Source organism: Dipodomys ordii, unplaced genomic scaffold, assembly GCF_000151885.1.
Source record: "Dipodomys ordii isolate 6190 unplaced genomic scaffold, Dord_2.0 Scaffold21, whole genome shotgun sequence".
In the NCBI taxonomy this organism is placed as follows: domain Eukaryota; kingdom Metazoa; phylum Chordata; class Mammalia; order Rodentia; family Heteromyidae; genus Dipodomys; species Dipodomys ordii.
Window position 1 is genome coordinate 9,614,884 of NW_012267237.1, and position 13,948 is coordinate 9,628,831.

General features: G+C 46.5%; 1 protein-coding gene across 1 annotated transcript in view; it reads right to left on the bottom strand.

Annotated features, from left to right (window-relative positions):
• The window catches only part of Ankh (ANKH inorganic pyrophosphate transport regulator), a 51,378-nt gene that overhangs the window by 23,764 nt on the left and 13,666 nt on the right, over positions 1 to 13,948 (bottom strand). The window contains exons 3-6 of the mRNA XM_013013847.1: positions 10,228 to 10,346; positions 7,232 to 7,315; positions 2,086 to 2,256; positions 113 to 247 (exon numbers count right to left, since the gene is read on the bottom strand). Coding sequence (XP_012869301.1) covers positions 113 to 247; positions 2,086 to 2,256; positions 7,232 to 7,315; positions 10,228 to 10,346 — 509 coding nt within the window. The remainder of the gene's footprint in view (positions 1 to 112; positions 248 to 2,085; positions 2,257 to 7,231; positions 7,316 to 10,227; positions 10,347 to 13,948) is intronic.

Below are 13,948 nucleotides of genomic sequence, written 5' to 3' on the forward strand. Positions count from 1 at the left end.
GGGTCACATAATTCAACACTGCAGAACTCTTTGAGCACTTGAGATAAATTGAAGATGACTCTGAATCCTCCTCCCTGCCCAAGGTGGTGGCCTCCCCGCAACTGTGCCCTACCTCTGTAGCCGCTGAGCTGCCACCCAGGTCCCGGGAGACGAAGAGGTTGACGATAGGCCGGCTGATTCTCTGCGTGGCGAGAATCAGAGCCAAAGGCCACCAGAAGCTCAGCATCTTCCTTATCGTTGCATCTCCCTGCATTAAGAAATGGAGATCAAAGTTCACCGGAGCTCCTGCCATTCACTAGAAAACACAACTCAAATCCAAGCCCACACCCCCTTTTTTTCCCATGCCAATCAGGAGTTGATTCACTATATTTAACAGCCATACAGAGAAAAGCCTTGTAGGCATGCCAAGTTGAATTAAAATAAAAAGAAATTAGAAATTAATTCAGACAGCTGAGAGGCTACAGTGAAATCAAAGCTCACACTGAAGCTCGATCAGCCCCACCTTATTTTCCATATTGGATTCAGTCTCTAGCCAAGGTGGAGCCCAGAGCAGAGTCTTTGTTTCTGTCACCACAGTGACTGGGTAGAAGCCATGGCAGTAGGGAGTCACTCTTAGAATTTCAAAATTATTATCATCTATGTTGGAATCAGTGTAGATAAAGGTGATCATCATGGCCCTGTGAGAATCGACTAGAGATTCTTACTTCCAAAGCTATCACAGAAGCCACATAAACTGTGCAGAGAAGCACAGGCAAAGTAAAAGCATGGTAGAGAAAAGCTGTGTCTAAGCACTCTGCAGCCAAAGTGTGTCCCATCCGTACAGCCTGGCTTTCATGACGCAGTTTTGGGTTGGATTCTTTAAGAGGGAGAGTCTGCTTTGTGAAAGCATCCTATGCCCACTTTTATAGCCCTTACGTGGTGGTGGGATGTTGAGAGATGGATTGCTCCTGTCAAGACTAATTTGATGTGGTTAGCCTCGTGGTGGAAATAACCAGGTAGAGTTTATTGATAGCTTGACCTCAGATGCAGGTAAGTGGTCAATGTAATTACTGTTTTGACACAATGGAAGCAATGTGTGGTCCGGGAGGAGGCTATGGGCTAGAGGGTGGTGATTTATTCAGACATATTTATAATCACACACATCTGCTTTATAGCCAAATGGAAGGAAGCCCAGTGATGTCTATTATCTACCTATAGGTAGGAAAAATTTACATAAATCAGAAACAGCTTATACTTAGGATGTACAGAATGGCCACTTGTAAGTAGTTATGCATCCTCATCTGCATCCTCTTCAATTTTTAAGGCACAGACCAGACTCTGCCCTCCTCCAAAGGGGCTTCTTGGAGCATGTTACCACGTTCGTCCCCACAGTTTTGGGGGCTCTTAGGTTCTCACTGAAGGTCATGTCTAGTTGTTGCTTCTCCTTGGGTCTGACCTGCCACGTGGGACATATGTGAGACCCCTTCCCATCTCACAGGCCATATCTGAACATTTTCTGTCACGCTCTTGCACCGAATGTTCTGTTTGATCCTTAAGAAGCAGGTACATGAATCAAAGATTGGGATTAGTCAGTGCAGAAAGTATAGGCAAAACCTAGATCCTTGCCAGGAAATCGATAAAAAGTAAATTCAAAAGAGTCAGTGGATCTGAAAACGTCCTTGATTATAGAGTGATTCATAACAGAGAGAGGATGGTGGCCTCTAAGATCAGATCAGTGGGAGAAAACGAGGGAGAGGGTAACGCTGTTCAAAAAGAAACGTACTCATTACCTTACTTATGTAACTGTAACCCTCTGTACATCACCTTTACAATAAAAAATTAAAAAAAGATCATTCTCTAGAGTTCTTTCATTTTCCAGTGGTTTTCCTGAGGACACAACCCCGCTCTTGGCCATTGGTTATGACATCACTGAGTTGTATTGTTACGTTCTGTTTCCTATGGAACTGGAATACAGCCTTACTCGACCGAGTCATGGAGAAACTGTGGTTGAGCTGGCTGTGGTCACACATGGTATATACCTGCATGAGACTAACAAGTCAGTCCCATGGATTTGTATGGCTGACATGCATTTATACAAAGGCGTACCCCCAGCTCCGGTCCACTTCTGTCGGGGATGATGTCGTGGATGTTCCTGTAGTAGCCCAGGCAGAGGGTGGTGCAGCGCACGAGCGCACCCATGTACAGGGAGAGGATGGGGATGAGCAGGGGCTCGCGGCATTCCAGGTGACTGTGAAGTAAAATGGCTACGAAAACAACCTGAGAAAGGGGAGGAAGTGACTGGTTAGTGGGAGAGGGGAACTGGTGCGTAGAGACCAGCCCGCCCTCCTGAGCCAGAGTGTGGTTCACAGCGAGAATCTCCCCATTGCAGCAGAGCACTGAAACATGGGCTCGAGCTCAAGTTTGTTCAGAAAGGATTTGGGGGGCAGCTGTTTAAGGTTCCCTGAGGAAACACATGCATCACACCTTGCTAGATCCACCTTGCTAGATTTCTTTTTTTTTGTCCATCATGGGGCTTGAACTCTGGGCCTGGGCGCTGACCCTCAGCTCTTCAGCTCAAGGCTAGCGCTCTACCACTTGAGCCACAGCGCCACTTCCAGCTTATGTGGTGAATCAATCCCAGGGCCTCATGTGTGCGAAGCAAACACTCTACCACTGAGCCACCTTCCCAGCCCAAATTTTTCCCAGTCCAAAGATTTATTGAAGGGAAGGGCACATGGAGTTAATACGATCACTTAAGAAATATCTAGAAATTCTGGCTTCCCAGCCACCCTTCTCCATGTATAGTAGAGCTTTTCCCTGTAGAGGCTGGAAACCCTGGCGCTCACATTACCCGCCCCTGAGGGAAGGCTGGTGGCCCGTCACTGTGCAAGCAAAGGGACCTAAATGTTTATAAGACAGGAGTCACTAAAGATACTGTCCAAAGCACCACCAGTAATTATGGTAAAAATTAAAATGAAAATATAAACGTATGCAGTGGGACAAGTTGAAACTTCCAGAGTCAGGAGAGAATGCAGTCATATTCAAGTGTCCATCTCTCTAGAACGGCACCGTGTCTCGAGCAAATATTTCAATGCATTCGTCTCCCTACATTGTGGAATGGCCTCTACACAGAGGCCTCCTGGCATCCACTTAAGCAAAAGACTGTGGAGGCACACTGCCGAAAAGCAGGGTGACCGCTCGGAAGGACGCTCCAGGGAAACCTCATGGAAAAGCCGGCAGGTCAAATATGATGGCGTCGGATGATGTGGCAGAAGGGGATAAAGGGAGACCCCTACAGGATGGAGCCCACGTTTCAGACCAGATGATAATGCAGTTGCTTTACTGAACAGAATGCTTGATATGAAAGACCTTCCACTCAGGACCTGAGACGTTTGAATAGCCTTGCCAGAGCTCTGAGCACGAGAGGCTACAGATATTTAATAGGGGATTGTAACTATGTTATGGAGGCTCTAAACCTAGGGCACTGCATTAGTCTGCATTTCATTGTTAGAACAATATGCCTAAGACAGCGTAATTCAATGTTCTGAAAGGGGAAGGGTATTTGACTCACAGTGTGAAGGCTGAAAGCCAAGAGAGCACATGGCAGGCTTCGTCGGGGCTCTGCGGTGAACTGGCTGTGTCACTTTATGGCTGAGGGCAATGGTGGGAGTGTAAGAAGTGGGAACAGATCACAAAAATCCAGAGAAATTGAGATCCACAATCCATGGAAGGTGCCCTCAATGATTTAAGGACTAACGACCTCTCGCTAGGCCTCCATGATCATACTAAGGGGGTAACTTTGCTATGCACGACACTTGGGGGACTAACAGTATCCAAGCCATAGCGCACACAAATTAGACTCTCCATGGAAGGAACACAGAGCGCGGGTAGTGGGAGGAGCCACTGACAGGGAAGGGCTGTTGCACTGTCCAATGAGAAGGCAGAAGCTGCGTCAGGGCAGTTCTATTGACTGGCACAAGGCCGTTAGTAAGAACTATCCATGTGAACTCACCACAGAGCAGCCAGCCTTCACGGGGAACAGAAGGAAAAGTTAGTGAAAGAATGGAGGCAGTGATCAGACACTGCCCTTGTATGAAGTATTACCGAGACTGACAAAAGAGAAAGAATGACCTCTATTGAGGAACACGGAGACCCAGAGAGTGCCTCTCGCTGTTGTTTGCAGAGATCTCAGAACCAGTCCAAAAAGGCAAAAGATGATCAAGTACGGATCAGTAAAGCTCCTGAGGAAGCAGGTCAAACCAGGACCCAAGGAACCTGCGCCTTCGTGGTCCTGGATTAGAGAGGCGGCATCTGTCCTCTATCGAGGGAAGGTGGAGATGATGCCAAGGTTTGAAGACCTGGGGAAGCAAAGTCACCTGCTGGGAAGAGGGTGGTGGAGAGGGAAGGAGCCTCAGAAACGGTCTCAGGTCAGCTGAGGTGAGGAGGAGGATTTCTATGTACCATTTGGTGAGGAGTCCCTCCATGTAGGTTTCTGCATAAGCATTTACTACTGCTGGGGCAGGCAAGAAGGAACACCTGTGGCTGTTGGTTAGTCAAAGGCTGAGATGCAATGGCCACAGGCAGGGAGCCCCTAAAAATGCAGGGAGACGTTCATCTGAGGAGACCGGGGTAGATGGCAGGAGAGAGGCCACGGAACAGGAGGCTCCAGGAAGGGACAATGCAATGGCCTTGTCAATTCTCACTTCAACACTGAGCAAGCCTAGAAAGCTCAGATGACAACGGAAAAAAGCAAAAGCAGCAGCAGCATTGACTAGCGCTGGAACTGGCTTGCCTGTTGTCTACTGCATGTCTGAACAAAGCAAGAGCTTTTTTTTTTTTTTTTTGCCCTGCTGTGTGAAATCAATTAAGATTTTTTAAAACTGAGTTTGGCCATTGAAATGAAGGCATTGTTAATAAATTTCATTTTATCAGTGATGACTGTTTATGGCAAGATGGTAGCTCAAATAAGTATTATGTAGAAAATCTATTTATAAAATTGCCAAATTAGGTAACTTAACAAATGCTTGCAGATAATGAGAAGAATACAGGCTGAGGTGGGGGAGGTAGGCTTACAAAGACAAATGGAATTTATTCCCTAACTGAAGTGTGGCAGGAACTCAAGCAGCAAGGTTTAAAATAAGCTCAAGGACAGATGGCATCTGAACCCAGCCTTGCTTGCTCCTACTACCCAGATCTGTTTATTCCAAGAGGCAAGGCCAGGATCAAGTTGAAAGCTGAGGAGAAAAATGGCTGTGGGCCTAGGGGCAAAGCAATTCTCAAGGAGATGGCTTTTCATCTGCTTTTGGATGCTTAAAGACATTCGCCTACTCCTTTTCTTTGTCCTTCTTTTTCTTCTTCTTTTTGTCCTGGTTCTGGGGCTTGAACTCAGGGCCTGGGCACTGTCCCTGAGCCTCTTTGTGCTCAGGACTAGTGCTCTACCACTTTGATCCAGAGTATCATTTCTGTTTTTTAAGTAATTAATTGGAGATGAGAGTCTCAGGCTTTCTTGCCTGTGCTAGCATTGAGCCTCAATCTTCAGATCTCAGCCTCCTGAGAACAGCTAATATTGCAGTCATGAGCCTGACTTCTTTTTGTTTCTAAAACAACAATCATCTACAAATGAACACTGACATGCTGATGCTGGTGTTAGAATGAGACATGCTTCCTTCATTTCAAATGAAGTGATTATAGAGAGAATGAGGCAGCTTAGTTAGTCTCTCAGAAGAAGTTAGTCTCTCTGAAAGGAAGATTGGGACAAAACTCTAATAAAGCTACAAGAAAATTAACGAAGATATATCAAAGAATGATGTTAGCTAATATTAAGGCACTCACATATGTGTTTTTGGTAATTAATATAAATTACTTTTAATAGTGATCCACGGAGTAAGCACAATTAATTCGGAAATTTAATTCTTGCTCCGTAGGGAGGTAAATCTAAGTTCAACTGTCGATTATTGAAGCAGTGGCTAAAAGATGAGGATGTTAAGTGAAGTAAGTCAGGCCCACAGAGAGAGAAAGAATGCATGTTTTCTCTCATATGTGGAGGCTAGAACTAATTTATAAATGTGCAAGAAAACAGATATGGGGTTGTGTGCAAGTGTATGCAAATGGATTAACCGAGTATAGTATTTGCACGGGAACATTCAAATGGTGCAATTCCTTAGAAAACAAACTCCCAGTCCAACAAAATGAATACCAGAAAACTAACACTTGAAATGAATGTGGGGGGAGATCAAGAGCAGAAGGGGAGGTGAGAGGGAGGGAGGGAAGGATGCAGCCACAATAATGAATGCATATCATACAATTAAGCAAATGAGGGTGGGGGAGGGCGGAGGAGGACGACAGAGAAGGATAAAGGGATGACGTTCATCAACATACATCGTACTAAGTAACTGAGTTGTTGCATGGTAACGCCTCTGTACACCTTTGAAAGTTAATAAAAAGATAATTAAAAAGGAAAGGACAATAAAAGTATAATGTAAAAAAGAGCAGGATGTTGCACAGGGGAAAACAGATGGGAATGGGTGGAGACAGAATGGACAATGTGGATTAGAATTTGTGAGAGAGGGTGAAGTCTAACTTTCCCCTCTGTATTGTCCCCCCAAGCCCTTAGTTTTAGGAACTTGTTCTAATTGATAAATTACAGGGATGCAATCTAAAATGCTCCCTGGAGTTTTCAAGTGGTGTCCTAGGTGAAAGAAGGAAGGAAGAGCAGAAGGCCAGGCCCGTGCCAGCCGCTCTGCAAACTGGCCTGCAGAAGGTGAAGACGCTGACTTTAGACAGGGGAACCAACTTCCGGGTGCTTTCACACGTGGGGAAATGATGCGTGAATTCAACCACTCTTCCTGGAGCCCACAAGAAAACCAAAGTTTGAAGCAAAGTTCCCAGGGCTCCTTCTAGAATAGAGTGACAGATGGTGCTACATGATCCACAGAACCACAGGCTCTATGACCAGCCCGAAACAGAGAAGAGGCAGTTCTCATACACACGGCTCAAAAACCAGGGGACAGTCAATTCAAATTCACACAATCCTCGCTCTAGCACCCCTGTATAGGCTTTGATCCTAGGACATTTCCTTTACTCAGTCGTTTACAAACATCGACGACAGTCCGTCTCTGCTATGAGCTGAAGGCAGGGGGAGCTGTACAGGACACGAATGAATGAACAGCGGTCAGCATTGTCACATCCAGCTGGCCATTCACTTACCACAAGGCCACTGAGTATAGCTGACCGACACACAGACCATACATACCTGAGCTATGACATCTGAGATTGAGGCACATCCCACCAGGAAACTGTATTTGTGTTTCAAGAGAATGCCAGCATGGGTCCAAGCCTGCCAGGTAGGAAAGCGATCACTATGAGTACACCCTGGGCATTGCAGTGTTTCTCCTCATTGCGATTCCCCCACGACCCCCAGGACTGGGGATTGAACTCAGGGCCTCAGGTTTGCTTCCACTTGAGCCACAATGCTAGTCCTTTTGCTGCTAGTATTTTAGATGGGATCTAGTGCTGGTCTCAGAGCATAACCTCCCTGCCTCTACCTTCCAAGCAGCTGAGACCACAGGTATGCACCACCATGTCTGGACTTGCTAGATATTCCTGAGACATCTTTCATATCTCTCAAAGTCCTAGCAGCATAGGTATGATAAGTTTTCACTAGGTAAAATTCCTGTGGTCAGGTGGCATGCTCCACATTGAAGTATTTATTTAGTACCAACTGTATGTAGATGAATGGACTCATTGGGTGTATATGCCTATTAGGAAGCTGAATGAATACCAAGAGTGAAGGAAAGAAGCGCTTTCACCACAGTGGCTTTTCCTAGGAGGTGTGGTGTACTGAGGGCTCTAACATGGTCATGGCCATTGCTGCAGTTCACTGACTGATTAGGGTTCTGTTATTTCCTTGTCTTGACGATTCTGATCTTGATGCTGTGCCTTACGAGGGAGTCGAGGCAGGGGCAGCAACCCCAACCCTGGGTATTAGGCTAGAAGTTCATGATGGGATCTGTTTAAGGACCGTCCTTCTTACTTTTAAGGTGGACTTTGACCCAGAAATAACATTTCACTGGAACTAAACACAGTCACACAAGGACTACCTATTCCCCAGGTCCATGTCAGGCTTTCTAATACCAGCTGCTACATTCTCTGCTCGGGAGTCCCCTCGGTACCAAATGTTCAACAAAGGGCAAACTGTAGATAACATTTGTGAATGACACCTTGTGGGCTGCCTCTGTTGTCTGGAAGCCATCTGGATAATAAGCCTCATAGCTTAGAGACATTATCTCTCCAACCAATAAGTGAAGGTTCTGTGTGTGTGTGTGTGTTTATGTGTGTGTGCATGGTATATAGGTGGGGGAGGGGAGATATGGTCTGTTCTGTGCAAATGTTCATTATTTTGGTTTTTATTAGCAGTCTCTTACTGTTATATGAAGGCCTTTGGGAGAATTTATAGATAAAACATGGAATAAAAGAGTAGGGCCATACAAATGAACTTTACTGTTGAGAATTCCTTGTTCAAAACCTTTGAGATTGTTTTGGATGTTGAATTCCTGGGGAACTTATTTATGTATATCTAAAATGAGATACCTCGGATTTGGGACCCATGTCTAACATAAATTCATTTATGTTTCATGTATACCACATATCCTGGAGATAATTTTATATAATATTTAAAGAAAATGGGGCCTGAAACAGAGCTTCACACTTTAGAGTGTGTGTGGAATTCTCGAGTGGCAATGTCTTGTTGGCTTTTGGAGCAGTTAGGATGTTGGATTTCTGGACCAGATATGTCAAAGTCCAAAACTCAATCCTATACTGTCTTAGGACCTCTCCTATGGCAATTAAAATAGTGCTGAAGGGCAAGGGAAGACAGGGCATTCACTAACAATCCTGAGACCCGAGCATTATTACGTGTGATAATAATGCTCTATTTAGCTTCCCACTTTCAGTTCAGAGGGTAGGGCAGGCATTTGGGAGATCTTCTGGCCTCCATCTAGGGGGGAAGGCCATAACTCTTTAAGGATGGGAAGAAGGCTGCACTCTCTGTTTTCTGATATAGTAACTTAGAAGCAGTGGGCTCCCTGTAAGCCAGGCGAGCCTGGAGAGGCTGACTCACACACTGCAGCCCCTCACTTGCCTTTCCCTTCCTTGAATCTCTGTCAGCACCTAATAAAGAAACACAACTTGCGACAAGTAAGAAAACGCAGCGCATGTGTCCAGGTGACTCGATCCTTCCAACGAGGTGGCGTCCTAACAACTAAGAACCAGAACCTTCATGTCAGCCTGGAGCTTAGTGTTCCGGGCTGACCGTGGATTGGCTGAGTGCTGTCTGGGAATCACGGAGGCTGTGCAAACCATCTGACAAATGGCCATACTTCCAATGACCTGGTAGGAGATGGGCACAGGTTGTTTTTACGTTGCCTCATTTCTCTAAGGCTTTGAAAGGCCTTATGTGTTTATTGCTCGTTGAGACTTAAGGCAGACTTAAGGTAAAAAAAAATATGCAGACTGATACATATATTGAAGATTCCTGTTAAGAGTCAGGAGTGTAGCTCAGCAGGAGAGCACCTGCTTAGCATGCATGAGGCCCGGGGTTCCTTCCCCTGCACTACAACAAACAAGTAAACAGCAAATGAAGGGAACTGAAAATGTATTAACTACATCTTTGCAATGGAACATTCCTGAGCCTTAATGCAACCAAGAATTCAGTGCACAGCCTACAAAATTAAGAAGCACGAGGGAAAGGTGGTGAGGAAGGGATGGGGAGAATGTTGAAAGGGGCGGCCTTCAAGGTGTGGCCTCCATAAACTGCTTTGTTCAATGGCAACTCCTGGTACAACTACTTACAGACAATAAATACATAGAAAAATTCAAAAAGGAATGAAATTCTAGAATGTGCTACAACCTGAAGAGAGTAAACAAGGTTATGATGTAAAATGAAATAAGCCAGTCATGAAACACAGCCCATGCTCTCACTCATATGAGGTGTCTAATGGAGAATGGAGTCAAATTCCTGGAGACCGGGGTGGGGCTGGGGGGTGTGGCGGATATCGGGGCTGGGGCGGGGAACTGCTCTTAACGGACACAGAGCTTCAGTTCTGCAAAGTGGCGGAGGGCTCTGAAGATTGTGCACAAAAGCGTGATTGTTCTTCGTGCGGCTGAAGTGCACACGGAAACATGGTGAACATGGTCAATGTTCTGCTCTGTGTGTTTCTCAAAGCAAAAATTCGACGGCCCCGTGCTTACCATGGCATCCATGAATGGGAAGGCGGCGAGATACAGGAAGGCCCTTCGCGTTTTGCTCCCCACGGACTCGTCCACATGGTGCAGTTTATTGATGATGTAGTAGCCCAAGTCACTGTAAGCTGCAGAGGGTCAGGAACACACACGTGGAGACATTTAGAAAGGGACTTCGTACATGCTTTTTACCCTGACAACTTAAAAGTCACCTAGAAGATCCACTTGTGATAGACAAAGGATAAGAAAAGCCTCTGGAACCTCATCCCTCTATCCAGAGACAGTCTCAGCTAACACTTAGGGCTCTAATCACCAGCTTCCTCTCCAGATGTGTGGGGTACGTGTGTGGGTTTTATTGTTTTTCTTTTTTATTTCTTTTTTTTGTCGGTCATGGGGCTTGAACTCTGGGCCTGGGCGCTGTCCCACAGCTCTTCAGCTCAAGGCTAGAGCTCTACCACTTGAGCCACAGCGCCACTTCCCCTGTGTGAGTTTTAACAGGAAAAAGGGGACCACCTTTGAAGGCATGAGGACGCCTTTCACCATGTGCATCTATATTTTGTTTAATCCATCACTCCTTTTGGTAATACCAGCTTATTCACTCTCCTGCAGTTGCACATTTACAATGTCATTTCCATGTAATTAGAGAATGCTTTAAGTATGGATGTGAAGCTAAATGTTTATACACACATATATTAATATAACAAGTATTTGAATACTTGAACCCCAGCCTTAGTGCTCAATACAGATTGTGTGTGTGTGTGTGTGTGTGTGTATGTGTACTGGTACTGAGGCTTGAACTCAGGGCCTGGGCACACTGTTAGTAGCTTTTTTTTTGCTAGAGTGGTACTCTACCGTAAGCCACAGATTCACGTTCAGCTTTTTGAAGGTTAATTGGTGACGAGTCCTGCAAGCTTTTCTGCTGGATTCAGAGCTCAGCTTCCTAAGGAGCTAGGATGACCCCCAGGCTGCTGGGATGCACCAGTTGCAGAGGGGAGAGGGAGGAGGGAGACCCCAGTGGCCATAAGCATGGTGGGTCTGGGGGTGATGTGAAGGGGTGGGAGGCCTAGCAAGCACAGGAGGGGAGGGGCGCTTCATGTCTCTAAGGAGAGGCTGCGGTGAAAACCAGACGAAGCTGCAGAGGTAAGATCAGAAGCTGCAGAGGTAAGATCAGAAGCTGCAGAGGTAAGATCAGAAGCCGAGCAGTGCATCTGCGGCAGTGCTGTGTGAGGGGGAAGGTAGCCCACGAGAGCTGAAGTCAGTTGTACTGAAGGAAGATGCATATTCAGACCAGTGGTCATTTGGTGAGACCAACAGATAGAGCCTACAAATAGCCTGCTCAGGATGCTGAGCTGTGGAAGTTCTGTCTCAATGTGTATCATGGCTTCCACTTATCTGTTCGTGTGCTTTCGTGCAGTCAACGGATGGTCACTCTGTAGGGTCCTGGGAGGAGACCGTCTCTACACCCGTAGTACCGACCCCACGCTGACACAGCTACGGGTGATGGACAAAGTTGTAATGCCATGTTCACGAGCACAGCTATGAACAGCTCACGAGCTAAGTCCCCTGGTGAAGGTGACAGTCAATGGAAACTGGTGTGAAGTGATCTTGGTTGCAGAGGTCAAAGCTGGGGATCAAGAAGGGTGGTGTGTCGAATCACACTGTCCCCTCAAAGTTCAAACACCAAGGTCCTAAGGCCTGTGCCTCACGACGTGGAGCATCGGGGTGGCTGCAGATATAAGTGAAGATGAGGTTGTACTGGACCCCAGCACCCAACCTCGTATGGCTGGTGTCTTCACAAAAGGGGGTACCAAGAGAACAAAGACTTCACACAGATAGCACCCTGGGTGAGGATGGAGGCAAGGACTTCACGGTGCCCTTATGTGCAAGCCAGGGCACAGCCAGAGTCAGTCCTCCGAAGGAACCAAGCCTGCCCACGCCGTGTCCTGTGACTTACAGCCTCCACAATTAGGAGAGGAAGCTTCTAGATGTAGCACTGTCCACAGCAGCCCTGACAAATGGATGCAGACAGCCTCTAAGGAAGAAGAGGACTTATTTTTGCATTAACTTCTGGGTTCAGTGGTAGTACAAGAGATGGGATGTTGAGTTGGAACTGTTGAGAGCAAGGTGTGTGTGTGTGTGTGTGTGTGTGGTTTGCCAATGGAACTACTTATTAGGATATTTAACTAAAACAGTCACACAGGGCCTTTGCGCAGGGCGTCGGGAGTAAACACATGCTGCTCAGTGGGGACCAACGGCTCGCTTGGAGGAGCTCGCGCAGCTTTCTGTGAGCTCCACTGCTGGCCTCAGCTCCCAGGGCCTGCTGGGAGCTCTCTTTGGATCCCAAGTTCTAGCCTTGTGACTTCTGGACCCAAAGCTTCCTCTTTTTGTTTCTTTTCATTTTTGCCTTTTCCTCCTTCAGCTACTTAAGGAAAAAGTTTTCCCATACTTCCTTATCTCCTTCTAGTCCAGCGGTAGAAGGAGAATCTTCTAACAGCGAAGGTTACTTCCACCCTGGGCACTGTTGAGTGTGAAACCCCAGCACCTGTTCTCACCCAGTCTCTTCTGTCCCCCCAAGTCCTTCCTCCCTCCCTTGGCTGCCCCTGAGCTATTTCCATCACCGGAAGAGCACGCGGCTCATGATGATTTGCTTAACGCGTTTTGCATCGAGTCCCTAATTACCAGGCTAGCTGTGTTAGCAATATTTAGTAACCAACTCCCATCCACTGCCTCACCAACACCGGGCTGCAAGCAAGTGCTCATAATGAAGAGCGGAAAGTTATAAAACAAAATTAAACAAGGCTTCAGAGCAGGTGTAAACTGGCTTTATGACACTGTAAACAGTAAGAGGATGGACGCTACCCTGGCCTATTTATAGGTAGCTAGTTAGGACCCTGACCAAAAGCAGGACAGACAGAATGGGCTTTTAAGTTCATGGACCCCATGACCTGACCCACCGAGGAATATGGCCCCTTCTGTATTAGCTACGAGCACATATCACCAACTATGAAGTATTAACATTAACCAAAACAAGTCTTCCTGCAGGTATTTTCTCACAGGGAACTGAGAAAAAGGCCAAGCCTCCTCCCTGGTGTGAACAGTAGGACAATGCAGATTTCCAAGAAATGAAATGCACGTATGAGAACCTTTTTTTAAAAAATTCAAATCCCCAGTCCACCTCCGTTCTTTATTGAGCATGGAGTCCTGTTTATGAGGCTCCTCACGAGAGCAGCCGCCTTCCGCCCTGGGTTCTGATGTATCACTTCCAAAGTGTGTACCCTCGCACGGCTGACAGACCGCACTGAAATCACTTCAGCAAATATGTGTTGAATGACTTGTTTGTACCAGGCACTGCGCCAATGGGCCAGCCGCGAGAGGAACGGTTTCCTGCATGGAAGTTGGGACGGACACTGATGTATGACTCAAATGTCATCTGTATTGAGCAAGTGGGTCTGATAAACAAGATGGGAGGTGCATGCACGGCCTAGACCTGGGAGAAAGAGCATGGATCCATGGCAAGTAAAGTCACATTTCTACTAGAAGAACAGCCTTCTACCCAGGCAGCATGGGGCTCCTAATACTTCACTGCCGGCATTTGCTTCTCTCTAGAGAACTTACCTTGACTCAGGTCTGAACACATAGGACCAAGGTCTAGTCCAGTGTTTACCATGTAGTAGGTGTTTGATAAATGTAGACTGAAGAGATGCACAAATCCATGACACCCAAAGGAAGG